The sequence below is a fragment of the Anguilla rostrata genome, chromosome 3, assembly GCF_018555375.3.
Source record: "Anguilla rostrata isolate EN2019 chromosome 3, ASM1855537v3, whole genome shotgun sequence".
Classification (NCBI taxonomy): Eukaryota; Metazoa; Chordata; class Actinopteri; order Anguilliformes; family Anguillidae; genus Anguilla; species Anguilla rostrata.
Window position 1 is genome coordinate 25,645,170 of NC_057935.1, and position 27,675 is coordinate 25,672,844.

Here is a 27,675-nt window from a genome sequence, read left to right on the forward strand (position 1 = left end):
TAATCATTTATAATTGATTCATTTTTTTCCCCCTGTGATATATTGGCGACCTGTCCAGGGTGTATTCCTGCCTCTCACCCAATACATGCTGGGATAGGCTCCAACGCCCCCTGGACCATGACCAGGAATAAGTGATATAGATAATGGATGGATAGATGGATGATTTTTTTTCCCAGAAGTGTCACAAATCATGTTTATTCTTTTTTAGGTTTGATGTTAATCATATTTCCAGCTCCATTTCACTTTTTAGAGTGACTTTCACTTTCTACAGCCATCAGGATACTTAATTGTACTGTCTGAGAACTGGAGGTCTTAGAGTCCTTTTCCCACAACCCGCATTGTGCATTCTTAACAATGTGGCATATGGTGCTCTGTTTTGATGTGTTTTAAAATATATTGTTTTTAAGTATATTGCTTTTAATGCCTTTTAAATGTAAACTTGTAATGTATTTTAATGTTGTTAGGTCTTGTTTTGTCCTTTATGTTTACTGCTGCTTGACAAAGGAATTTCCCTTTGGGGATAATAAAGTATATTTAATCTCATCTCTTCTCATACAAAATTTATATTCCAATTAATAATCGCTTGCAAGAAAAACAAAGGCAGACAGCTGGTTGGATGTTGGATAAGATTTTTATGCCAACTTTATGAACAAGAACAATATTTACAACTTGTCTACTATCCGTACACAAATGCTGAGTAAAATGAACAATCACTTAATAAATATATATTGTCAAATATATTTAAAATATGTACATACAGTAAAGAGTATAACTTATTAAAATATAGAAACTGATAAACACAATGATGCAACTGTGAAATGCACAACCGAGGAAGTATGTACATAACATTGCAAATCAAAATATAGAAAGTTATCAAAGTATTTGCATCAGATCAATTTTTAAAACTCCACATAAATAAGATTACAACATTATGTAATTCAATTATGACAAACATATAAACAAAACAGCCAAAGTATAACCTACCCAGATATATCTGTTCCTTCTCTTACAAAAATACTAAATGCTTATGGGTCTTTCTCTGGCCGCAAAATTAATTTAACTAAAAGTGTTGCCATGCTACTCAACGCCAAAGCTGAAAAATGGACAATGGGTAGTATGCCATTCCAATGGAGTCCAAGTAACATCACCTATTTGGGTCAGGTATCACACTAATTCAGTAAACCTTTCCCTAAACTACTTTCCCTGCTTAAGACAACAAGGTAGAGGTCAGCAAGTGAATAATTCTACCTTTGTCTTTCCTTTGGCAAATCAATTGTATTATAATGAAAATATTTCCCATATATGTGTACTTATTTCAATGTTACCTGTTACAGTGCTCAAGGCATTCATCAAGAAATTTTAAGGCCAGTTAAATGAGGGTGGATTTAATATGCCAAATGTTGATATATGGGCTGCACAAGCCAGGGTAGTCTGGACATAGCAATCCAACTTTTATCATCACTGTACTGTACATGGAACAAGTTTCGAGTGTCAGTTCCATATATTCCATCATTTAAATTACTCCAACCATTTACCACTAATCCAGCATACAGCATACGGTACATAAAATGTATGGAAAGAAGCAAGAAAAGAATTTGCACTCAACCGAAATATGAAAAAAACTCCCTTCCATGTAAACCCTTTTCTGCCAGTTGCCCTCAGGGATGGGCTCACCCAGCTGTGGTTCAGGAATGGGATAGTAACATTGGATCACCTTTATAAGAATAGGTCCCTAAAAGCATTTCCAGACCTGACTGTACAATATGGCATTCCTAAAAATCCTTTTTTTAAAATAGTTTAAAATATATCACTATATTCCATCATTACAGGGAGGACTCTCTCTCTCCATGCAGAAACCAACGGTGGTCTGCGGTACTGCTGCATCTCCCTCCCAGGGGTGTCACGCTGGCGTGACAGTACTATTACATCCCGACGGGTGATCAGTCTGCACAGAGGTATGAATTAGAGTATATTCAAATATCATTTTGCGTATATTGTCCGGCACAATATGCAATATCATAACATGCAGGGACGCTCCCTCTAATCTTTTATATAGGCCTAAGCATTCTCATCCATTAGGGTGTGGTATAACACAAGAGGACTTTGACATGTTAAAAATACAATGTTTTAAGTAATGCAGCTATAGGTCTTCACTATATTAAGTGCAATTCATACAGTTGGGCAATTATGTCAACAAAAAATGTTTTGCCATGGCACAGCTTTTTGTAAGCACAATACAAGGTAGCCCATAAGTGCATATCCGTATTTCCCATAAGTGCATATCTGTATTTTCCAAAATTTTCAATGTCAGGGGCATAGGAGTAAGTTTGACATTGGAGGGGATACACATTTGGTCCACGTGGCTGTTTTGTCCAAATGGGCTGCTGCCCAGCAGGGTTCATTGGCAATGTTTGTGTACAGTCCAGAAAACCAGTGCAAGTCCAGCATCTGTGACGAGGTTAGTGCTTGCTGTATGCCCCAAAGGCATGCAGTATGACCATTTTGTAGCTCTAGTAGAACCATGTGGGACAGGGTATAAAGGTCTCCCAGCAGGGGTGTTAGCCCCCACAGCGCTTTTGCCATTAGAGGGTGGGGTGGTGTATGTACCCCTTGTTAATGTTGGTACAAGTGCTGATTGCCATAAAACTGTGATTTGTACCCCAGTGGACTATCTGAGTTCAATCAAATGCCTTTTGGGCTCTGCTATGCCCCAGGAACTTTTTAGAGATTGATGGAGTGCAAATTTATAGACCAGAGCTTTCAGTCATTGCTCCTTTACCTTGATGATGTTGTTATATTCTCTTCGTCAGTTAAACAGGTATTACAGAGGCTTGAGTTAGTCTTGGATAGACTCCAGGAGAAAAACCTGAAGATCAAGTTAAGTAAGTGTTGTTCCCGATGCTCTGAGGTCAAATATCTTGGCCATGTGATTTCTGCAGCAGGGCTGTTGACTGATCCTGAACAAGTTACCACAGTGGTTTAATGGAGGAGGCCATAGAGGCCAATGTTCAGGAACTAATTTCTCCATTTTGCAAGCTATTATCACAATTATTTGTGGCGTTTTCGAAAATCGCAAAGCCAATGAACTCTACACTACAGAAAATCAGTCTCACATAAGTTCTTATCTTTGGGCAAGAACCACAACTACCAATTGGTTTTCTCCTTGGCAGAGACAAAACAATGAAGATTGGATTATGGAGCATTGCAAGAGGCTTGACCACGACAATTGAAATGCCCAGCATCATCTTCAAGCTACACCTGCTCAAAGGGCACAATGGAGGATGTATTGAAAGAAGGACAGTTGGTGTACCAAAAGACCCATAAGGTGAGAGGGCAGAATACGATTCAAGATCTATGGGACCCAAAACTTCATAAAGTGGTGAAGTGCCCAGATGATCACGGCCCAGTATACACTATCACACCATTAGAGGGAGAAGGCAGGGTTAAGCAAGTTCATAGAAGCAAACTATGACCTGCATCTGGACATTCGTCAGTGGGCCAAAGTATGGAGTACGAAGACCCAGGGATCCCACTGGGATTGCTGGACCCACAACCTTGTTGAGGTTTGTGATTTGTCCCTCTCGTTCAGTTTTCTGTTAAGACCACTACTGGAACGTCCAATTCCACAGCAGGCTGCAGGCTGAAGGCACTGGTGAGGTTCTGGGTATTCTGCGGTGTTGCAGTGTAACATTTGAATTTCAGCTTGCAGCGTAATCTTGACTTTATGGTTTGAAGTGCATGCATGCCAACTTGTGGTGGATGCTAATTAGAAAATGCCAGACCTAAAAACATTCAAATTCTCAAATTTACAATACATTTGAAAAAATTAGAATGATATTCAAGTAGTTTTCACATTTTTTAAGACAGTCCAACGAGGCACTCCTGGAAGGATTTCATGGTGTATACAGTGCAATGAAGTACTACACTATCGATATATTTTTCATTTTTTGGTCGTTTGACAGAAAAAATGTAAACTTATTTGTTCAATAGCTTGCGCACAGCACCACAATCTGCCATGATTTCTAAGCGAACAGTAAAAAAAAAAAAAAAAACTGTAAAATGGCATCCCCAGTGGCTGACAGGCACATATTTGCATTTTGTTCTCTCATTACTTCACAGTGCTGCACGTGTTATCACAGCAGCGGAATACATACCAAGCAAATGTTAAAATAATGCTAAAATATTTATCACACAGCTGGGTGTGACATCTGGACCAGCCAGCCACCTGTTGTTGTCAGGCATGCAGCTGACCAAAATTCACAGCACAGGACTTTAGTCAGGTCCTGTATGTGTGGACAGTCATAATATAAAAAATCAGCCGCATTTTATGTCACGTATATGGGTACGTGTGTTTTGGTATGCAACCATGATAAGACAGGCTTATGCTGATTGTACATTTCTGCATGTGTATATTATTTAACTGGATACATTGTGATGTGCCTTTTTGTGCTAGTGCAGTATGTTAATGTTTAAGTAACTGGACTTCGCAGAGTTCTGCTGTATTCTTGAGCAAGGTATTTTCTGTATGGCCTTGGTAAGTATCAAGCTGTATAAAAGGATTGTATGCAAAACAGCACTGGATGGCTGGTAGATACTGGAGGTTGTGTAAATTGAGCTGTAGCCACTGTTTTGGTCACTCCACTCCAGTCTCCCACAGCTTCACATTTGCATTACAATTTTAAATAAACCTGCATTTAAATAAATAAATCTGACTTGACAACAGAAAAACAGGATGCAGGCAGGGTGGGGGCCTCAATGTCTTAGCTCAAGTCACAGTGTGGACAGTTTTAATGGCCCCTCTGTGAAGACAAAAGCTGTTTACGCAGGAGGAAAAATATATGTCCCTGAACATTAAGTCAAAACAATGCACTCTTTTACATTATTCGCACATACGTTGAAAACATCGTAAAAATAAGTCCAGGCTCTCCTTTTACAGCTCGAACTGAGCCAGGAGTGGAATAGTGGAATAACACGAAACATGGCTACACTCATTTATTTATTATCGTTGTTATTTTATGCGTTCTCTCTATGGCTCACTAACTGATTAAATAAAACACACTAGTATGGATAACAAGTTGTATAAATCTTTATTTGTAAAGAAAAAAGAAAAAAAAACTAATCAAATTCACACTATTCTTCATTTACACAAGCGCCAGGGACATGAAAGAAAATGGATTCCGTACCTGCTCTCACAGGAATGTTATAGCATACAGCTGTTTACAGCACACAGAAGCAGACATGCTCTTCCCTTTTTTTCTTTTTTGCATTTCACACCTGACACAAAAAAACGTTTCCCCTTATACACGCTGAAATTAATCACATCATAAATCGGTATATATATATATATATATTTATTTTTACCAATTATGGCTTGAACTCTTCTTACTCTGGCTTTCCCATATTTATGTTTCTAATGATCACCTAATTATCATATTCCCATATTTATATGATAATTAATACACAGTATTGATTGCATATAGTCATGTGCCAATATTCTATTTTATGTCATACTGTATCAAACAGAATGACAGACTATTTTGTTTTAATTGAACATACTCTCTGAAATATCACAGTTTGTGATTTGGTCTTTTTGTTGCTGTCTAATTTCTAAAAATTCAGGAAAACAAATAAATAAGATCGAAGTCCCCAGATAAATCTGAATCAAGACCTTTCTTTACCTGGATTTAGTGTTTTTGCACTGGGCTAGAATAAAAATCTTGAACAACATTCCAGCCTTTCTCAGATAAGTTTGGGGACCCCTGAACTAAATAAATAAAATAAAAATTGACTGATCGATTAATCACAGCTTACAGTAAAATACACAATATAAGATCAAGTTTCCAGCAAGTTTATGCAAACAAAATCAACTTTAGCAAGCCATTTGATACACGATGACAAAAATGTTATCTGATAAATATCAGTAGGCTATACACTGCGCATTACTGAAGATGAAGCTTGCTATAGTGTTTTGCTCACATTACCACTACGGTACCAGAGACTAAATTAGAAAAGCTTTATTTGAGTTACCACACATAAGAGAATGTGAGAGCTCCCATTCGCTACTCATCGAGTCTTACGCACATACAAAGCAGGGGCTTCCCAACACCAAGGAGCGACATCCTGCTCAAACTTGAGAGAACAGAATTCATTTTTCATAATTTTAAAGAAAATGTTAAATTATTTTTTGAACAGTGTTTGTAATAACAGGGCATGTTGTGTTTCTTCTCTGTACAATGCATTGATGCTATGACGTTCTGGTACCAGCACTGCCCGAATAGCTCACATTATTTACACTGATGATCAGCAGCCCCAGGCTTAAAATTCCACAGAAAAGTTTCAGTTTCATCAAATAAAGCTTGTAATACAGTTAAGGTAAAAATCTCACCAGGATATCATTTTTATTTATTTACTTATTTTAATTCACTGTGCAACTAAAAGCGGTCGTATGGTGACTTAAAATCACCAAGCTTAAAAAATTCAGAGTTGTCTTGAAATACCCGAAACACAAATGAGTGTGTGCCTCAGACCAGTTCTTTAGGAGGGAAACAGACCAGGATGTTATGCCACAAAGGAAGCTTAACATACCCAGGGTTTCTTTGCTGGCTTCACAAAACCAAACAACCGCAATCGTGCTTAGCCGATATCACGAAAGTGATTATCAACTTGCTAACAGAACACAGGCTTTGATAATCAAGCTCTGTGCGTGTTCCCATAAAAGTGCTGGTTTCTGAAAAAATGAGCTCATAGCAGTACAACATGGACTCTCCTCAAGCAGCGTATTTCTCACCTTAGTAAACAAAACCTGATATGGATGGACATAATGGACGGATATGAAAAACATAAAACAATTGTAGTGTCAAGAATTAACACCATTGCCGCCAACAAAGCCAGGGATAAGGGTTTGTAAAAAAATTGCTAATAGTGTAATTCGTTAGTTAATTCTACCTTATTTACCTTACCACCACTAACGAATAAATCTACAGTCCTGCTAATTGTCCTACAGTTTTTTTGTAATGTGACTGCTCATCTAGAGCTCCTAAAGCTTACACTTGATACAGGAAATATAAATAATTAAAATTTTATAATTTAAGAGACTTGCATATGTACTACACTCCCTTCGTTGGCAATCTTTATCTTTCAAATAGTGTATCCACAGGGAAAGCCAGTGGATTAATGCCCTGCGAAAACATCCCCTGACCAGGTTAGCCGTGCACCGTGTATTTACATGCGATATACCCCGATTTAAAGCGTGTCAGCTTCGTAATACGGAAAACCCAGGATTAAAGCTTACGTTAGCTCTCTAACCGTGTAATCTTGCTTTGTAGTGCACCCCTCTGGACTAAGGAGATCCTGAATTATGCTGTCAATAACATCAGATCAGCCGGTTCCTAAACGTTCTGAGCACATGCCCAATCATGTGCATTAATGAGGGAAAACAGTCCCCTTGAAATGTGGCCAAACACACAGCACCGTGGTTCCCTAACCCCATTTTGGAACAGCTACATTACAAATACATAATAAAAAATCATTTTGTAAAACATTTTTACTGTTTCCCTTAGTCAACAGTCCCAGGGCTATAAAAATAAGGACTGTGATGCATGAACAGACTGGTGCCAAACCAGAAGTAAACTTAATTGAGCTTTAAATGAATGGAGCTACTTAGTTTTAGTTTGGCAGCGTTAAGGAAGTACATCTCAAGCTGTTTTATTATCCCTGGATACATCCCTCCAGTCACATTACCAAAAAAGAAATTATGGGATTCTCCAAGAGTGCCAAATCTAGGAGAGGGTAAAGCCTTTAAAAGCATGTTCAGATCACTTACAGCAGTCAAATTCTCTATGCATTCTCTTTTTGGAATTATTTACATTACCTATTCACAAAATTCTGAGACTCTTGGTTTTCTAACTGCGCGTTCTCAGTTCTGTATGAACACAGCACACAAACACAAACCATTTTGATTGTTTTGTACTAAAATGTAACAAATTCCCATTTGTGCAAATTAATCAAAGGCATTAGCTGTTGATACAGTGTATCAAATAAACTCAAATAAACAGAAAGTGCAACTGTTATACAGAGGAAGATGACAACTGCACACACCTGCAGAACTTCCTCACAGACTTCATTTCCCATGAGCCCCTGTGTTTGTCAGGCTTCAGTCGGTTGCTTCCTCGTCGGCCTCGCTCTCAGGTGACCCCCCGTGCCTGTACTCGTAGGTGTTTGACAGGCGTTTCCAGGAGGTCTCTTTCTGGTACCCTGCACTCAGTGACCGTCCAAGGCGGCCTGAGTGCTTGGCGGAGGGCTTCTCTTCGGGATCATCTGAAGCCCCACTGGAGCCCCGGTCTGCCCCCTGGTGGTGGAGGTCATGCCGCAGGTTCTCCAGGTTGAGAGCCCAAGGGCCTAGCTTCTGCCAGTTAACCCTCTGGAAGGCCATGATGCAGTGCAGGTTTCCTCCCACCTAACAGGGAAAGAGAATTTTCAATTACGATAACTTTATTTGCATACACCTTTTAAACACCTTCCACTGAACGAGCCTAAATTAACAGCAGTCCTGTTTGTTCAGATGGCCTGCAGAAATAGGTGAATTCCATTTCAATTCACGATATGAACTAAACTTTAACTCATCAACTAAAAAATATCATATCATGTTGTGTGAGGACCTTTAAACCCATCAATATAATTTTGATTCGCTTCACAACCTGAAAATATTTAAATAGAATTGACCTCCAACTCTGTTTACCATCAGATCGTTTATCTATGTATGTTTTTATATTAAAAGTCTCGCATCTGACAAAAACTTTCCAATGCCTATTAATCCACTTTTATTAAAAAAAATCTTGACCAAGCCACATCCAGTCATGCTGACTTAATGCTACTTTGCATAATTATTGTATTCTTTTATTTACTGACTGAATAATAGCCTTTATTTGTGCCACCGGCTGAAGAGTGCTGGTGACAGATTGCATCGCTACTGATGAGACATCCTTCACTTACCCACAGCGCTCTGACAGAAACAGGCCTCGAGAGAGAGATGGGTACCTTTTTGGTTTTTCTGTACTGAATACCCCGCTCCGTGTGACGGATGTCCAGGTATTCTGGGTTCTGCGTGTTGAGATCAGTCACGATGTCCGCCCACCTACAACGCAGAAGCACACAGGTGCGATGCTAACACATCCAAGTGCACAGGGGTCAGAATCCGGTCCTGGAGAGCCACAGTGTCTGCTGATTTTTGATGCCTTTCAGTGTCAGCGATGCATTTCAATTGTTGATTGGCTAAAGAATCCACACAGTTCTTAATTACGTCCTTAATTGGCTGCTGACTGAAAGGAAACCACACCCCCAGACATTGACACACAGATAATTCGGAAAATAAGCAGTGAGGACAGACTTACTTTTTGCAGTGAATGGCTGGGTGTTTCCTGCTTGGTTCACCAATGAGAATCCAGTGCTCCATTTCATTCGTTGGAAGCGGGCCCCTTTAAATATGTTGGAAATGTGAGAAAATGCTACATTGCCTGCAACATGCAAGCCTTTGGCTAAATCACCGGATCAAAATTTAACACAGGGTTCGACGACATTTCTACTGACTGTATATTTAGCAGCAAGAAATTTGTGAAATATATCCTCTGATCTAAGAACCCAAAAATACTTTTAATATCCAACAAATGTGTCCAAAGAATATCTTGTTTGACAATGTAACTACCTGAATTGTTTCTGTTACCTGAAAACTGGCTGGACAGCAACAGTGGGGCCAGCCCTATAAATGTGAATGTCTGTGACTGAGTGAGTGATTAAGTTACACCGCGCATGTCTGTGACTGAGTGACTGACTGATGAAGTTACACCATTGGTCGGCCGGTTCGGTCCTGCCATATACTAGGTTTTGACCTGGTCTTGTTAAATAGAAGTTTGGGCTTTGAATGATTAGACAATACAGTTCAGCTAACCTGTGCTCTCCACTATTTTTGCCAATGCTGGCTTTTCTTAAGATCATATTTCAAAACACAGCATTCCCAGCAACTAAAGCTGAAATTATCTGCAGTGTTGCAACTGAAAGAAATAACTGAATTTACTGAACTTAAGAAACTGAACTGAAGATTCAGCAGTTGCAGCGACTGAGCTGCAGGGGGTCCGAGAAAGGCTTGGTGGGACTGCAGGTGACTCGGTTCTACCTGTAGGCCTTGGCAGCTTTGAGGGGCGTGGCCTCGAAGCCAATCGGACAGAAGTAGTGGTTCTGACAGTGGTAGATATAGGCCATGGACTCATCCTTCAGACCCTGGGTTAGTTTCAGTAAAGCCCCCTCAGCTGCCGAGGGGAACAAACACAGCATCATTACCTGCATTGTTACTGCGTTCATGTTCAGAGAGTATCACATTGCACCCCCTTTTCTTCACTGCATGGTTTATTCTTGGCAAAGGCATCGTGGCATTTTCAAGTGGTACAGAGAGTTCAAGGTATACAGTAACCGAAGAAACACACACACAAAGACGCGAGCACACACGCATGCATGCGCACACATGCACACACAAACGTGCGCGCATATACACACACACACTCATATGCACATATTCATGCACACTTCTCACACATGTAGACATACACACACATTCACTCGTACACACACACACACACTCACATACAGACATGTACTCATGCACACACCGATGCGCACACACACTCTTTTTTTTTTTAGAGACACTCACTCACCCGTCTCTCCTGCGGTCTTGTGTTTTCCGTACGGCTTGTACAGAATATAGGAGCAGCCGCGCACGCGGAAATTATCATTGATCTGCCTGAACCATCTGTCAGAGGATAAAAAACACAGGAACTGGTGAGAATGGGACAGGGCTGCACACTGAGCGTGCCCCGAGCGCCGTGCCCCTCTGTACCGTACCGCATCAGGGTGGCGTTGCCCGTGAAGGGCCCGAACTTGATCTCCTCAAACGGGGGCTGGAACCCCAGTATGTGCAGCGCCTCCTCCTGGGAGATGGGCGGAAGACTGCAGAAAGAGAAAAACAGTCACCTTCTGTATGAAAGACAAACACCAAAGGAACACCCGCACACGGCTGCATTTCATTAGACGGATCTAAAGCAGCGCTATTCAACTGGCAGCTTGGGGGCCAATTGCAGCCAGCCATAGATGTACTTTTGAACCCTTGATAATTGAAAAATTGCTATTCAGGTTTATCAAAAATTGTGACTGTTTCCAGGTTTATATCTACATGGTGTCAACATACCTGCCACTAGTGGCAAAATGAACAGTATACATATCAAGAAAGCAACAGGTTTGCTCATACAGTACAGTACAAAATATGTCATTTATACATTGTTTTATAAATAGTGCCTGGAATACCATTGGCAAGTATGTACCAATTACAAAAAGAATCCAGAAATAATAATAAATATTTGTAAATGTAAATATGCAAATTCACAGACACAATCAATGCTAGGCCTTTTGAAGCTATTTTTCTTTCTGATCCCACTGCAGTTCATACAGAAAGTAAATACTGTACAATTCATTAATATAAATTCTCAATTCAATATAAATAATTTCTATCACTTGAGCTTCAGTGCTGTAGATGTAACAGTCATTAGGCTGCAATAAGGGGAAAAAAATAAGTATCCTGGAAATATTTAGATAAGTTTCTCTGGTAACTCACACCAACAGTGAATTTCAACAGGCATAAGGATCTCAGCATTCTATATGATCTACAGTACTGTGCAAAAGTGTTAGGCACCTGTAAAAAAATGCTGTACAGTTAAGATGCTTTCAAAAATAATGAAATGAAAGGTTATCAATATCAAAAAATAATAATAATAATATAAAGAGCAGTAAATAGTTAAAATCTAAATAAAATCAATGTTTGGTGTGACCACCCTTCGCCTTTAAAACTACATCAGTTCTCTTAGGTACACTGTACTGCAGTTTTATACGAAAATAGGCTGGTAGGTTGTTCCAAGCATTTTGGAGAATTTGCCACAGTTCTTCTGCAGATTTTGGCTGTTTTGCTTGCTTCTGGCTCTCCAGGTAATCCCAGAGACCCTTGATCAAGTTTTTATCTTAAAAGTAGTCTATTACTTAAAATATTACTTTATTTAACAAAATACAAAAATGTATCTGTAAAATTTCATTTCATTTTTCATGTTTGGAAATCTCAAATTTGCTCTTTTCTACTGACACACTAATGCAGAAAACAAAAAATAAACATCTAAGACCAAATATATACTATATATTATATTTTAAAATCTAGGGTGCCTAAGACTTTGGCACAGTACTTTACTCTCTGCTCTCTGTACTCTCTGAGTCTACCAAGCCTTACCTCCCTGCTCCAAGCGTGCTGTACAAAAAGTTCCAGCAGGAAATTAGAGAGGATATACCGCAGGAAGTCTTATATTGTGGACGGCTGATGCAATACCTAAATCACAGGACAACTGAAGTTAAAATACAAATAAAACTCCATCTTATTGAGCTGCATCTTTAGAGTATACATTTACACTGATTTCCTTACAAATTCACAAGCATATACCCACCATCTCCTAAGGTCCAGGACCTTCCTCTGTTTAATTTCTTCAATGGTAGCCTGCTGTGGGATGTCTTGCAGATTCCTACTATGTTTGTCTGAAGTCTTCATCTTCTTAGAGCTGGATTTTTTCTGATTACCTGGAAAAAAAAGATAATTCTTGAAGGCTTTGATCCAGAAGGAAAAATCAAGCTCAAATAGTCATCGAAAAGAGCTTTTTTAAGTAACATTTTTGGACATCTAGCTGGCTGAGTTGTGAAGAGGCACCCTCATAATCAAACATGACTGAGGTAAAAAAAAAAAAGAAGGGATATAAAAATAAATCTACATTGTTGTACCAGAAAAGTGTATTTATCTGAGGCAAATTCATGAATATTCCCAAATTAAAGATGATCAACCTTTCAATGTTTTCGTGGTGACATTCTTCTCAAAAATGACATGAGGTTAGCTTACATTAAATGTGTCCTGAAGCAAAACAGAATATACATATATACACTTATATTGATTTTTATACATACATATACATACACACACAGAGCAAATTATTAACACTTTTAATAATTTGCTCTGTGCGTGTATGTATATATTTTGTAATTTTGTCCATCTTCATCAGGGCAGAGCTATATTGTATGCTCCAAAAAATGTGTAAATAACATTCTTTAAAACTAACAGTCCCTCAGAAATAAATATTTTGCTGAATGTGATATTTTTCCCCAAAAACTACTGTCATGATAAATCAATCCTCTGTTTTCAGTAATTTGTGCACCGTCTGTTCGCAATGGCATTACTAAGTTGTCTTCTATAGTCTTTTATGAGATTACTCAACATATGAGATCTGTGACCCCTACATACAGAATTGTTAAGATCTTTCAGATCACATGCACTTGTGGACTGCCCTCTTCATTTCAAACAAAAGTTTTGTTTGGTTTCAAATCTAGAGACTGAGATGGCCATGGCAAAACACTAACTTAGTGGTCACTTTTTATTTTTTGGTTGCTTTTGAGGTATGTTTTTGTGGCAGGGCTTGGTTTTCAGGAGGAATTCAGGGCAATTAGAGGACCATGCCTACTGGTTAAGTAGGCACACACCTGGGTGATGTTACAAATAAGTCCAGGATTTAAAAGACGGCGAGAGAGAGCACGTACTGACCAGAGAAAAGGCATAAAAGCGACCATATGATTTCATTTATTTTGTCTTTGTTATTTTAGTTTACTTTTTTTCCCCAGATCACATAAGGGTGACCGGCGAAGGTTTTTCCGCTTGTGTTTGTAACTAAGTACGATCTCTCGCGCTATTCCAAATAAAATGCCGGAGTTATCCGGGATTTCTGCATCTCCCTGTGTCCAGCTCTTCTGTTCCTACCAGGGTGGTCACGCCGCGTTTTATATCGTCTTGCTGAAAGATTCATTTGGAGTGAAAACTGAGCTTTCTGGTGAGGTGATACCTTGTTTTTGGTCTTGTTAAATGTCTTGGAGTTCATGATTTCTTTGACCATAACAAGAGCCCCAGGACCAGTATGCAAAATAACCCCATAACATCAAAGATCAGCAGATTCATTTCACAGTTGGCACAGAGTCCTTTTCAACATAAACATACTTCTTCCATTGTAAAACTCAACGCTGGTGTCTGTGATCAAAAATCCCTATTTTGGTCCTGTTGACCATAAAACCTGGTTCCAATTGAAGCGCAGAACTGAAATGAGTTCTGGAGATGGGTGATATGATCAAAAGAAACCCAAAATAGGAATGGCTCGATTTCTCCACTTTTGATCATACAATATAGCTCAATACTTGTATTGTTTATTATACAATACTGTTTATCTTCATCAAAGGGTGTGGATAATTTTAGAGGGCACTGTGTGTGTGTGTGTCTTTGCGCATTCATTAAATCATTGAACTGAATTTATTGGTCACCTCAGAACAAACTTCAAAATACTTTTCAAATCTACAGCCTTTGAATCACAAGTCCAGTTCCCTAACCATTATATTATACATCACCCAAACATACAAAAAAAAAAAAAACCAGGGCTGGTGAGCACAAGTCCTTTTCAACATCAGATGACTCACTAAATGAGCAATCCTTGTTCCTTGCATTTCAAATTCTCAACATGGAAGTCGTTGAAAGAGGAAAGTCAGGTCCCTAACTACTGTAGCAAAAAATACATCCTTTAAAGGATAAATTTATCCTTAAAACATCATGGAAAATGTATTTCTGGTTTTAGAGAGAACCCAGGCATGAACATAAAACTATTCTTCAAGGCTGGGACATTACAGCACAAAATTTAGGATTTTAAAGTATTTATTTTTGGCTCAATAGTCAGGGCTACTCTTCTAAACTGTAACTAGATATAAAGCCACATCACTTTAAAAATGCGTTGATGTCCACTACTAGAAATATTTGCAAACACAACTTACTTGTCCTGGTTTTTCTCGTCAAGACAGCATCAAAATCGGTCGTGTCGATCTCCCAGGCCAGGACGGGCTTCCCATGGCTGGAGGAAACCACCTCCATGTTTTCACAGTCTCCATCTATGCCCATGTTAGCGCAGCCGGCTGCGGTGGATTGGCCAAAAGAAGGGTCGCTCTCCTGGGTGCTTGCGGGCGAGTCCCTGGCGGTCGCGGGCGGCGGCCGGTACACCATGGCAGCGTGGTTGAGGAGGGCGTAGTCGGAGCACACAGTGTAGAACTTCTCTCTGGAGTGAGTGACAGGGCACGTCCAGGGGACGCGCACCTCCGCACTTGACGCCCGCCGTGGTCTCAAGGAGTCCCTGGCCAAAGAGCCGAGGAGCAGGCCGTGATCATCGTCTCTGCCAGGTGGCCTGCTCGGGGCCGCGCGGTCGACGCCCCCGGATAAGCTCGCGCTTGCTCCTTGACTTTCCGCAGCGTTAGGCATTGAACGGAACTTGGATAGTGGGTGAGAGAATGGGACTGTGATGGTACGACGAAGAAGCACAGCCAAAAGCGATGCTCAGCCCTCTGCTGAGATCTTGGAGAGAAGAGTTTTCAAACAGAATTAAGACTCAGTGGTCAATAGGCTATATAGGCTACACTATTAGTAACATCAGACTCAGACCAGTTAACGAACGAATTCAGTTTTTCTAATACAAACAGGCCACTCAAAAGGAATATTATAGCTTACAAGATGCCGACACTGTCAAATCACTAACGACTATATCTGAGGACTATCAATTCATTTCATGACACTTCACTGTTGCAGCTGTCACAACAGCTGAAATCGACTTAGTGCACGTATGGTAGGCTATAAAATAAATAGTTTAGCTACAATGCACAGCCTACAACACATTTCAGCTCAAATAAAAGACGTCATTTGATTTGTTACCTATCCGGCCAAGCAATTGTATCTTAGATGTGTGACATGCTGTAATTCAGTATGATCCTCAAGCTAGCCAGCTGGTAGATCGTACATTGACACTGCTGTACTTGGAACTATGTATTATTTTTTACTAAATAAATTCACATTCGTGTTTACTTGGCTAGCTAAGTGGTTAGCCCTGATTCTGCCTCCATCACTATGTCACCCGTAGCGAACAGGTAACAAGCTAGCAAAACAGTTAGCTACAGTTATGCTAGCTAGGAAAATAGCTAACCTTACACGTATAGCCTGGTTTACGTTATTCGTATGGGCACTTAGATTACACGCTGTGTACAGCTGTGGACATAACTTTTTTCCCCCAGAATTATGCAGAAGCTATCGTGACAAATCAGTGTCTTTTTCAAAGCCCTAATAACGATTATTAAGGGGGTGACAACTCCCGTGCCGTCTCACAGAAACAATACTCAACTAAGACTAAAGATATAGCATGCCCCTTGGTTACAAATTACATCTGCCACACCCAAAACACTGAAATAGCAAGCTACATACCTTACCAGTACTGTAATAAACAGAAGATATGCGTATGCACGGCGTTCCAAGCATAGCTCGTTAGAAGTTAAACCACTGTCTTCCGCTTTGATGCACTGCGGGAGTGTACCATTATTTAAATAGGGGACCGTTATCAGAATGGTTACGACATTTCCAAAGTAACATTATATAATAAGTTCAAGAACACAAACTAAATGATGGAACAATATAACAGGAAAAATAAACAAGCATTGGCGCATTATTTCAAATGGAAACCCTTTCCCATACTTTCCTGTGTGTAAGTAAACAGTTTTATCACCCACTTTGGGTGCTGGCCCATAGTACAAGGGGTGGAAATAGATTTAGCCAGGTTGCCTCACAACACTGGATACAATAGCCAGTTCAAGGATAGGGTTGTCGTGTTTTCTTTCTTTTTGTTTTTTTCGTTTACGATTTAACATTTTGACGAATGACAAAACGCCCCCCCATAAAAATATTTACAGAGCTGTTCTCCTATTAAAATCCACACATCTAACCATGTGTTTTCTTAAATGGCATGGTAGGTTTACACTGCCGCATCTTGCAGTAGCCTATTAAAAACGAGGGAACTTCCAAGTTTTGGCCATTTCGATTACAGTTTGACTATCCAGCTAGCAAACAGGACATTGCAAAAATATAGGTTCTATCCCATAGCAAGGACATGATTGAGTCAATTAAAAAAAAACATGCTGGTAGTTTACTGTAATTTCTAGTATCAACACACTTCAGCAATGTCACAGTCGTGACGAATTTCTGCCAACAAAAAAGTGCCCTTTTAGGACAACTTGTGATTTCTGCTTTGGAGAGTTTTCACAGCTAGACTGTCCGTAACCTGTCTACTGTCCACTGCTGGTTTAATGAATGCAAGCATCAGTTAAGACTAATGAGACTAATAAAGGGACTAAGGCAGCAAAAAATTAAATGTTATATTTTATGCTATATTTGTGTAACACTGCAATATGCTATGTATACAGCACTGATATGCTGTATTTGCATACTGTAACCTTGCAAAAAAATCCGTCTTAAGTGTTTCCGTTTTTGTAATTCAACTTGAAATCAAATTTTCCTCTCAAGCAGAAAATATTAGCTTGTTTTAAGTTACTGTTAGTTGGACAAGTGAAGTTCTTACCCCATTAGCAAATCTTGAAACAAGTTTAACTCACCTTATTGGAAATATTTTTTCTTATTTAGTAAAAAAAATAAAAAATAAAAAAGTAATAGAAATGGGATTTTAAGTCTAAATATGACTAAAATACTTGATAGACTTATTTTTTGTTTTTGCAGTGAATGCGCTTGGCTGGTAGACCAGCATTACTTTATACTCAAAAATAATGAGTTAATGTGCTTTATATGCCACGTGTAGCCAAAGACAAATCTCCATGTGTGGATAATAAAGTTTCTTTCTTTCTATAAAGATGGCCTTTCTAGGAGATTTGGCTTTTCTTTCCTCCACCCAACACTCCACCCCCCCCCCCCCCCACCCCCACCTGAACAACTTCTAAAAATTCACTACCATCAAAAAATCACGACCAATACTCTTTCTAAATGATGCAAAAAGACAAAATCAGTGGAAAACCTCTTTATTTATTTTTTATTGTGAGCAGGATCTGGCTTTTAAAATAAAATTTAAAAAAATAAATAATAAAAATACATGAAATACCATGATGCTTCCAAGATTTGGCCATAGGGGTCTCAGTTTCAATTTGTCTGAAAAGACTGATACTAGCAAGGTCACAGAGCTTCAGGGTCATGATGACTAATACAGAGACCAGCAACAACTGCAGCATCCACAATTCAAGTTTACCCACTGACAGCTTGCTAAGTTTCTGAAATACAACTTAATACAATTGAAACCGTTTAATCAAGATATGCTCTGAGCAATTGCCAGACTTTTCACAAAGTGCTTGTTTAAAGAGAGTAATACTGTATTATACAATACCAGAACAATGCAGTATTACTTAAAAGGGGGAAACTTTAAAAATAATTTTAAAAATCCCTATAAGGGCAATATTGGTCCTTATTATTTATCAAGTCTTTCCTTGATTAAAACTGGGGGCTGCTGTTGGTTACACAGCAAAATGTAGGTAAAATTACGAGAAGCAGCATTACATAATTGTATGAGTACAATATGTGTTTTGCAGATGTTGTTTAAGGGCTACCCCCCCCCAAAAAAATATATTGTGTATTACTAGCTGAGAGGGAAAAAATTTTGTTTTAAAAACAAATTTTAAAAAAGTGTCCATGTCGCTCAAATCCTATTCAGATCGCTCATTGGTTGTTGTGGTTAGAGTGGTTGGGCCAGGGCTCAGAGCTGCGCCTACTTAAGGTGGGGCGCCACATGTTCCAGGGGTCGTAGGTGCGCCTGATCTCCGCCTGGGGAGCGGGAGGCGGGGCTGGCACGGGGCAGCCATTGTCTGAGCTGCCAATCAGGTCACTGAGAGGAGCAGTGGTGGGCGGGGTTAAGGAGTGTAGGCTGCTGTCCATGCTGGTGGACCAGATGGAGCTGCTGAACGGAGTGGGGGCAGACCAGAGGCTCCCAGCGTTGCTCAGAATGGGCTGCACAAAAGAGACAGGTGGAGACAGATGGTTAGGACAGACACTTTCCAAACAAAGCTGTCAGTTCAAAGAACAGTCACATACACGTTTGAAATATTTTAACTCTTTAGATGCTGGTAAAATTAGCAAAAAGCTCTGCGGTTCCCCGAATATGAGAGAGGAAAAAAATCCACAAAACATGTTTGTAATTAACGCATACCATTCTAAAGAATAATTTTGTCCCCAATACTTGTGAATGGTGAAAACATACCTTCCTTGAAAATAACCTGTAGTAATTTTACTAAAGGGTTAGGGGTAAGTACTGCAAAGTAATTATATGAGCCAGGTCTATGTCAGTCACGGTAAGCCTACTTAACCCCAATAAACACAATTTTAGTTGTGAAATACTGGCAACACATTGTAGCCTGTAAAACCAGTGGCATGCACGGCAGGGGGATTTTAGTCTGGTCTTGGGAGGCATTATGAAGCATTATCTTAATCCTATGAACAGGGGTTATAAGAGAGCTGGAGTCCCTACTGTGCTGTGGCCTTGCACAGCCAGACTTCCACAGTCCTGCTGTATTTCAAACTTTAGCATTGGATGAACAGAGAAAAACATACATGCACCTGTAATGTCTCATGAACACTGTGTTATGCTTGCGCTTCAATACGTTTGTGTTTTTTTTTTTTTTTTGCATGTCTGACTATGGTCTGACAAAGGTGTGACCAAAAAATTGCTCTTGAATAGGCCTACATTTTTTCTTAAATTTGCAAGCATTATAAATTCCTTGTGTGGAAATTCCTTCATCTTTTCTTAATTTTAGCACTGACATTTTTTTTTTCTTTTGTAGATTTTATTAGAAACACATAGCAGAATGACAGTAGGATCTCTGAATTGTGTGTCATATACATGTTCCAGCTTCAGCTGTGTACAAATTATTTTTAAAAAATCACAGTAGCTAAGTTTAGAATGCAGAGTATTAATGCATGTGGTTAAAAACAAACAAGGAAACATCAGCAGGCACTTTTACCTAAATGCAATTCAATCAAATTTGACAGATATGTTTTATTTAACTTATGTGCACGTATATGCCTTATTATAATCATATAAATATTACATATTTTCAAAAGTGAGGTGTGTGGGCTGTTACCGCAGTAGGGGCTGTAGGAGACCCCGAGGCTGTAGGCCAGGAGTGCAGGGGATCGTTTCTGGGGGCGTCCCAGATGGAGGGAGACACAGGCCCGAGCTTAGGCCAGCTCTGCTGAGGGTCCTGACTCTTTGGGAAGGCCATTCTGAAGACTGAAAACAGATCAGCCCCAGTTAAACCCAGCCAGATTCAGCACAGCTGAGCAATTAAAAAACAATGTCAAGCCATTAAAAGAAAACATTTCATCATCTATAACCCGTGTTTTAGACTGTATTTGACTATGAAACAGATATTTTATCCAGGATGTCATACTGAGATACAGTGGAGACCAGGCCAATAGGGCAGCTCAATATACACAGAAAATACATTAAATGAATGTGCAATAAAGATACACTGTACAAACGTGTAAATCCTGCATGACTACCGTAGCACAGGTTAATCAAATCATAATACACTTTTGAAAAGGCTAAATAAACAAGAATCAATGTGGTGTACTGACACACTTTTACAGTGTTCATGAGATCTTTCTCATACCTCTAGACAGATTGAAGTTATTGGGTCCAAATGCTGAGAAGGAATTCTGGGAATTTAAGTCCATGTTGGGGTTTTCAGTGGGGCTCCAGTACCCAGAACTGGAGAGAAACACACTAGAATGAAGCACAAGACTTGACTCTCATGGGCCAAGTGTTTAACGTATCAACATTCTGGAGGTGGACTTACCCGTCTGAGCTGCTGCTCTTCACCAGCGTTGTGTAAGGATGGTTCATCCTCCCCAGAGCTTCGGCCTGGCTGCTGGCTCCTTTAACGGGACCACTGCCACCTGTGAGACTCAGAGACGGGGGCTGTGGTCAGCTCAACTGGACCCTGGCAGTCAATCACTGCTTCACTCCTGGGCCTGTGGTCTACTGGGTTACTCAATGACGGCCTGTGGTCCTAAGCTCCCCTGGGCCTGTGGTCTACTCACTGGGCCTGTGGTCTACTCACTGGGCCTGTGGTCTACTCCCTGGGCCTATGGTTAACTCACTGGGCCTGTAGTCTACTCCCTGGGCAGGGTCACCTCAAATAGGCAGTGTCCAAACTCATTCACTGGATGGGGTGTCACTGGACTGGCCAGATATGCTCAGCTGCTGTCAATTCAGGAGGAAAAATAAAAAATAAACTGACAAGAAAATTCACCTGGGCTTTTGTCGTAGCCAGCGGCTACAGCAGCAAAAGTAGGTGTCCCATTTTTGCCGGGCAGGGAGATCGATTTTATCAGCTTGTTCTTGTTTCCACCAACCTTCTGTGGTCTGATCTCACTGCAAACAAAAGAAAACGAAGCAAACACCTACTCTGTCAGACAAACAGCAGGTCCTCGCTGATAGACAAAGCATCTGAGTTTATGTTTCAGTGATATACGACCTATATGTGTCACTGTAATGTGTAGGCTAATTCAGACTGTCTGAAATGCAGCATTGTCAACACAGTAACACATATAGTGACAACCAGCTGAAAATAAGCAGTCTAAATACAATGGAGCCTTTCATTCATTTATAAGGCATTTCAGCGCTTTTTAAGGACGGGCCTAAACAAACGTTTCCAGAGGTCGTTCTAAATTAATTCCATTTAATTAACTGAGCTAATGTTAGAAGAAAAAAAACATTCATAGCCTACTTGGCTTTAAAAATGATAAAATAATACATTTTAAAAAGTTGTTAATTGAACTAGCTAGCTAGTTAGTAGGTACACAGTAACATATGTTAGCAGGTATTGAACAATAAAAATAAAACCACATGAACTACAACTTTCCCCAGTCATTATAGTGAGTACAAAGCGTAGGCAAAACAAAGTAATCATTCTGACAACCATTCAGTTGTATGTGTTCCCTCCAGCAACCACAGCAAGGTAAACACTTTCACGGTGCGTTGAGGCCGTGTGACCCCATATTCCAGCACACACACACACACAGGTGTGGAGGGGAGTGTACCTGCTGGTGTTGAGCACGCTGCTGTAGGATCCTCGGGGCACGAGGCCCAGGGAGACGGGGGGAGGAGAGCAGGCTCTGGAGAGGGCGGAGATGGGTCTCTTCAGGAAGGGGTCTGCGTTCATAGTCTGCAAGGAGATCTGCTGCAGGCTGTCTGTGGCTGGAAGGGAAGGGAAGGGAAGGCAAGGGAGGAAGGAATTAGGTAAACAGTGTGACATCACAGATTCGACAGACCAGGGTTCCTCAACTACAGTACTTGTTCCTGGGGCAAGAGTCTATTTAAAAATGGTACACAAAGGACAAACTTTTGTACTATTAACAAATAGATGTATTCATGTGACTGTATGCTCTGTATATGTAAAATCCAAGAAGATGCTTTCTTAAAATATGCATTACTAATATTTACTATACTGTTATTAGTGGTAGGTATGCTGGCACTGATGATGCAGAGAGGGACACAATTTTCATACATCTTTGCATTGCTTTTTTAAATTCTCTATGATCAAAGTGTCAAGACATACATAAGTGTAAAACATATTTACTCGACCAGCTGAACTATCTAGCCCTAGCAACCAGACGATCAGCTCTGTATTCACATTCAAGGTTCTGTCTCTCAAGAATCCCATGAATATTCATTGTGGGGGCATTGTCAAGTACATGGATGCATCAATGGATGTTTTGTCCTGAGGCAGAATGTTTTTTGAGAATTCATAAGCTGTGAATCAGCAGGAGAAAGCCCCATTACCCATAACCAAAATGGTCATAATACGATAATTCAGTCATGGAGGTCCAATGTGTGTGCTGGTTTTTGTTCCAACCAATTAACTGTAAATTTACACCACAGTACATTGGGACCACAAAAAAAATGCTTTTACCAAAGATGCATGTGCAGTCAAAAGCTGTAGCTTGTGATCCTCTAATGGCTTGGCCCTGGTACATCCCCGAGAACCTGCGGTGATAAGTCCTCCAAAGAGGACACAGAGAACAGGTGTTTGTAACTTACAGCTGTGGCATTTATGCAGGGGGACGGAGTCCCATTCGGGAGGTGAGGAGTCTTTCTCCCCCTCTGAGCTGCTGCTGTGGCCCAAGTCCTGTCCCAAACTGCCGGAGAGGAACTGCACCAGAGGAGGGGGGCGGCAGTCCTCCAGCTTCCCACAAGACGCTGGGTTGAGGGAAGAGACCAAAGAGTTCAAGGGCTGGGGTCAAATCCATGTTAATTCAGTTACTTCACGACGTGAATTAACTGGAAAAATATCCACAGTATAGCCATTTATAAATCCAGGAGCTGAATTTCTGTGAATTTCATAAATTGTCTGAATTTAAATGGAACTGTCCCCAACAAGTATTGGAGGTAATAGGGACCCAAATAAAATAAAACAAACAAAACCATGAGAGGAGCAATAGCTGCTCCCCAAAAACAGTAGCTAGTAAACCAAGCTCACCCGAGACGGCAGTCAAATCCGACGCGAAACATGAAGGCAAATGAATGTAGAATGGCAATCCTTCAGAACAGAGACCCACCTTTCTGCTTCTGCAGGCTCCTCGCTTTCGGGCCGGTGGACAGGGGCGCCGCGTGCCCCAGGCTTTTAGACGTGAAGTTCTTGCGCTGCTTGTTTTCCAGGAGAGTGACGTAGGGCAGTTCCAGAGAACTAGAGCGACAGAGGGAGCGCAGGGTGAGGGACTGGAGGCAGGCGCACTGCAGACCCCCCCTACACAGCGGTTGCAGCTCGGTCAGGCGACTGAACCTACCTGGACTTGAGCTCGGCTTGGCTCTCCTTCTTTGCGCTGCTGGGTTTCTTGCTGCTGGGTTTGGCGCTGAACGCTGGAGTGTCCTCTCGCTCTTTTTCCAGTGGCAGGGGCCGGCCTTTCTTCTTTACAGGTTCCTGAGACATTAAACGGCAAATGGTGTACGAGCGCCTCAATCAAACCAACAATTCAGCTGTGCTCACCTCCCTCACAAAGGAGGCCAAACAAGGTGTTTTGAGCCAGTGTTTCTTTAAAGTCACAGTGAAATCAAAATCAGCTTTTTCACATCAGTTTAGTCAATTTTCAATAACCTAAAAGTCTAAAAATACTTATTCCAAAAAAAAAAGAAATTCTAATTCTTGTGTATTCACTGTGAAGCTTGTGCATTTACCTCTTTCCTCCACTTTTTGGGAAACAATTAAAATTTAGATTTTATGTCATCGAGTACCAGTGGGCGTGTATGTCGATCATATGTCTGTCAATATTCCGTTCCCCCCCAATCAATGTCCGTTCACCAGTCAAATCAACTCCTTGCACCAAAATTCCCCCCGAAAGATTAGCTTCGCTCGCGTCTACGCCATATCGCAGAAGTTAGCGCTGCTCTAACTACTGTTACACTTGTATCACAGAGCAGGCCTGACGAGGTGCTTAGAGACAGTGTTTCTTTAAGGCTGGTCTCCCTGCTGTATCACAGAGCAGGCCTAACGAGGTGCTCAGAGACAGTGTTTCTTTAAGGTTGGTCTCCCTGCTGTATCACAGAGCAGGCCTAACAGTGCTAGAACAGTGTATTTAAGTGTCTCTGCTGTGCACAGAGCAGGCCTATAGGTGCTCAGAGACAGTGTTTCTATGCTCCCTGCTTATCCAGGAGGCCTAACGAGGTGCTCAAGACAGTGTTTCTTTAGGCTGTCTCCGCTGTACCAGAGCGGCCTGCAGGTGCTCAGAGACGTGTTTCATTATCTGGTCCTCCCTGCTGATCAAGAGCAGCCTAACGAGTGTCAAGACGTTTTCAAGCTTCTCCCTGTGATCACAAGCAGCCTAACGAGGTGCTCAGACGTGTTCTTAGCTGGTCTCCTGCTGTATCACAGAGAGGCTAACGAGGTGCTCAGAGACATGTCTTAAGCTGGTCTACACTGCTGTATCACAGAGCAGGCCTAACGAGGTGCTCAGAGACAGTGTTTCTTTAAGGCTGGTCTCCCTGCTGTATCACAGACCAGGCCTGACGAGGTGCTCAGAGACAATGTTTCTTTAAGGTTGGTCTCCCTGCTGTATCACAGAGCAGGCCTAACGAGGTTCTCAGAGACAGTGTTTCTTTAAGGCTGGTCTCCCTGCTGTATCACAGAGCAGGCCTAACGAGGTGCTCAGAGACAGTGTTTCTTTAAGGTTGGTCTCCCTGCTGTATCACAGAGCAGGCCTAACGAGGTGCTCAGAGACAGTGTTTCTTTAAGGCTGGTCTCCCTGCTGTATCACAGAGCAGGCCTAACGAGGTGCTCAGAGACAGTGTTTCTTTAAGGCTGGTCTCCCTGCTGTATCACAGACCAGGCCTGACGAGGTTCTCAGAGACAGTGTTTCTTTAAGGTTGGTCTCCCTGCTGTATCACAGAGCAGGCCTAACGAGGTGCTCAGAGACAGTGTTTCTTTAAGGCTGGTCTCCCTGCTGTATCACAGAGCAGGCCTGACGAGGTGCTCAGAGACAGTGTTTCTTTAAGGCTGGTCTCCCTGCTGTATCACAGAGCAGGCCTAACGAGGTGCTCAGAGACAGTGTTTCTTTAAGGTTGGTCTCCCTGCTGTATCACAGAGCAGGCCTAACGAGGTGCTCAGAGACAGTGTTTCTTAAGGCTGGTCTCCCTGCTGTATCACAGAGCAGGCCTAACGAGGTGCTCAGAGACAGTGTTTCTTTAAGGTTGGTCTCCCTGCTGTATCACAGAGCAGGCCTAACGAAGTGCTCAGAGACGGTGTTTCTTTAAGGCTGGTCTCCCTGCTGTATCACAGAGCAGGCCTAACGAGGTGCTCAGAGACAGTGTTTCTTTAAGGCTGGTCTCCCTGCTGTATCACAGAGCAGGCCTAACGAGGTGCTTAGAGACAGTGTTTCTTTAAGGCTGGTCTCCCTGTTGCGTCATACAGCAGATCCAACGGAGGTGTTTGGAGCCGGTACCTCTTTGAGGCCGAGGTCCACGTCGGGGTTGGAGGTCTCGGTGGTGGTGGAGGAGCTGTCCTCGTTGTCCATCACAGCGTCCCTGGGCTCCTCCCCCTGCGGCTTTCCCTTCGCCCTCCTCTCCTTCTCCTCCCGCTTCCTCTGAGCCTTGGACTTCCTCTGCACTTTCCCTTTAGCTGCTGTGGCTGCACAGACAGGCAGTGCACAGTTTAGCACGCGCTTTCATTAGCTACCATTACTCACACTAGGGCTGGGAGATATATCACAACAATAATTACTGAGTACAGTAACGGTCATTGCCATTTCATTTTTTTCTTTAATTATGCCTGATGCGATAGTACACATCCAAACTTAATTTCAGAGGCCACGTGAAATGCTTCCGGAGAAACAACGTCAACTTTGTTGGAACGGCCAATAGGCAACAAGGTTTTACAGCTTCCACGTGAATGTCAAAAACACTTCACATGATCACACATGACCTTATTGCTGATTGGCTGTCTTATATACACCTAATAGATATCAGTGGTGAGCTTCTTTTCCCAGAACCATTTCACTGGCCTCAGAAGTTCATTGCAGCATGTCGCCCGACCCCAAGTCACACTCAGCATAACGTTAACCAGAAAAAGGGGGTTCTCATACATTCAGAATGGCTTCCATCGCTCCTCCTTCCCTCACCTTTGCTGTGCGTGGGGAGGGGCTCCTCAGGCTCCTGGAACACCTCCGTGGGGGGCGTTGCTGGCCTCTCCAGGTCCTTGTCCATCGTCTCTATGAGGCTGGAGTAGTCCGAGTCCTCCGAGCTGTGGCGGGTCCCGCCCTCTGGGCGGTGCCCTTTCTGGGGCTGCTGGGGGGCTGTCAGCACAGGGGTCTGCTGCTCCACCAATCCCGAGGCCTGATTCTGGCTCTGAGTCTGCCTGGCTCCTCGTGCCTTGCGGCCTCCCCCCTCCGAACTCGGGCCTCCGCCCCCCGCTCTGGTCCCGGGCTGCGTAGGAGGCCTGCCGCCGCCGATTTTGGATCTGAGGCCGTCCGGCTCGGCGGAGGCCCGGTGGTTACCGGAGGGGTGCGGGTGCGGGCCTCCTTGCCTGCTCCCCCCGCCTCGAGCAGAAGAGCTACCGGAACTGTACATTCCCCGCGCCGAGCTGTGGTTCGGCTCACTGTATTCATTCAAGCTGGGTTATCAAAAGAATGGAAGGGTGAATGAACAAGTGCGAATGCACAAAATGATCTTTTAATATGAGCTGTAACGAGGCAGCAGTGTGTGCATGTCCAGAATTGTCACTGAGGGGACGGCAGATTAAAAAGTTACCCACAAACTACGTTACCACATCATTTCCACCAGCAAATATCTTCTTCAAGTATAGGTGAGACTACACCATTTCAAAACATTACACATTGCTTGGAGCACTAAACATTGTGCGTAATATTTAAAAAAAAGATGCCTCCATTTTGCATTTAGAAATAGTTGCCTGAGAAAGACTTGTCATGTACAACAACTGAACACAGGTATAGGGCACAGAGATTTGTGTTTTTGATTTATGAAAGCTGCAAGACAAGCAATTGCCAACCAGCTTTTCTCCGAAAAAAAAAGTCAACATTGGCATTCTGCATTCATAACAAGTCTCACAAGTCTTTGTTCTCAAAATATCATTTGCAAAAAATGCCATTTATTTGGATAGTCATGCAGCTCACAGCTGTCATCTGAAGCGTAATCAAATCAA

General features: G+C 41.7%; 2 protein-coding genes and 1 long non-coding RNA gene across 5 annotated transcripts in view; 1 reads left to right on the forward strand and 2 right to left on the reverse strand.

Moving 5' to 3' along the window:
• The first annotated feature begins 1,805 nt into the window (after positions 1–1,805).
• LOC135250557 (uncharacterized) lies at positions 1,806–4,479 on the forward strand. The gene is made up of 3 exons (XR_010328951.1): positions 1,806–1,955; positions 2,811–2,882; positions 3,171–4,479. It is a non-coding gene; the product is annotated as an uncharacterized LOC135250557 (long non-coding RNA).
• A 589-nt stretch (positions 4,480–5,068) lies between these two features.
• LOC135250558 (basic immunoglobulin-like variable motif-containing protein) lies at positions 5,069–16,548 on the reverse strand. Of its 3 annotated transcripts, none has more exons than XM_064326972.1 (10): positions 16,400–16,548; positions 14,932–15,502; positions 12,528–12,657; positions 12,317–12,412; positions 10,891–10,995; positions 10,704–10,798; positions 10,169–10,301; positions 9,390–9,473; positions 9,037–9,133; positions 5,069–8,455 (listed from the first exon to the last, which is right to left on the reverse strand). In XM_064326972.1, exons 2-10 carry the CDS (start codon positions 15,407–15,409, stop codon positions 8,153–8,155), a joined length of 1,521 nt encoding a protein of 506 aa, XP_064183042.1. In that variant the 5' UTR covers positions 15,410–15,502; positions 16,400–16,548; the 3' UTR covers positions 5,069–8,152. The 3 variants fall into 3 exon arrangements, with proteins under 3 accessions (XP_064183042.1, XP_064183043.1, XP_064183044.1); XM_064326973.1 differs by having other exon boundaries at positions 16,405–16,507; XM_064326974.1 differs by lacking the exon at positions 12,317–12,412.
• Positions 16,549–17,981: 1,433 nt separating this feature from the next.
• Positions 17,982–27,675, reverse strand: part of LOC135250560 (transmembrane protein 131-like) — a 64,546-nt gene continuing 54,852 nt past the window's right edge. Inside the window, exons 31-41 of the mRNA XM_064326975.1 lie at positions 26,636–27,126; positions 25,961–26,145; positions 23,813–23,946; positions 23,585–23,712; positions 23,067–23,225; positions 22,067–22,223; positions 21,277–21,398; positions 20,821–20,920; positions 20,635–20,732; positions 20,104–20,252; positions 17,982–18,973 (exon numbers count right to left, since the gene is read on the reverse strand). Of these exons, the coding sequence (XP_064183045.1) occupies positions 18,686–18,973; positions 20,104–20,252; positions 20,635–20,732; positions 20,821–20,920; positions 21,277–21,398; positions 22,067–22,223; positions 23,067–23,225; positions 23,585–23,712; positions 23,813–23,946; positions 25,961–26,145; positions 26,636–27,126 (2,011 nt within the window). The 3' untranslated portion in view covers positions 17,982–18,685. The remainder of the gene's footprint in view (positions 18,974–20,103; positions 20,253–20,634; positions 20,733–20,820; positions 20,921–21,276; positions 21,399–22,066; positions 22,224–23,066; positions 23,226–23,584; positions 23,713–23,812; positions 23,947–25,960; positions 26,146–26,635; positions 27,127–27,675) is intronic.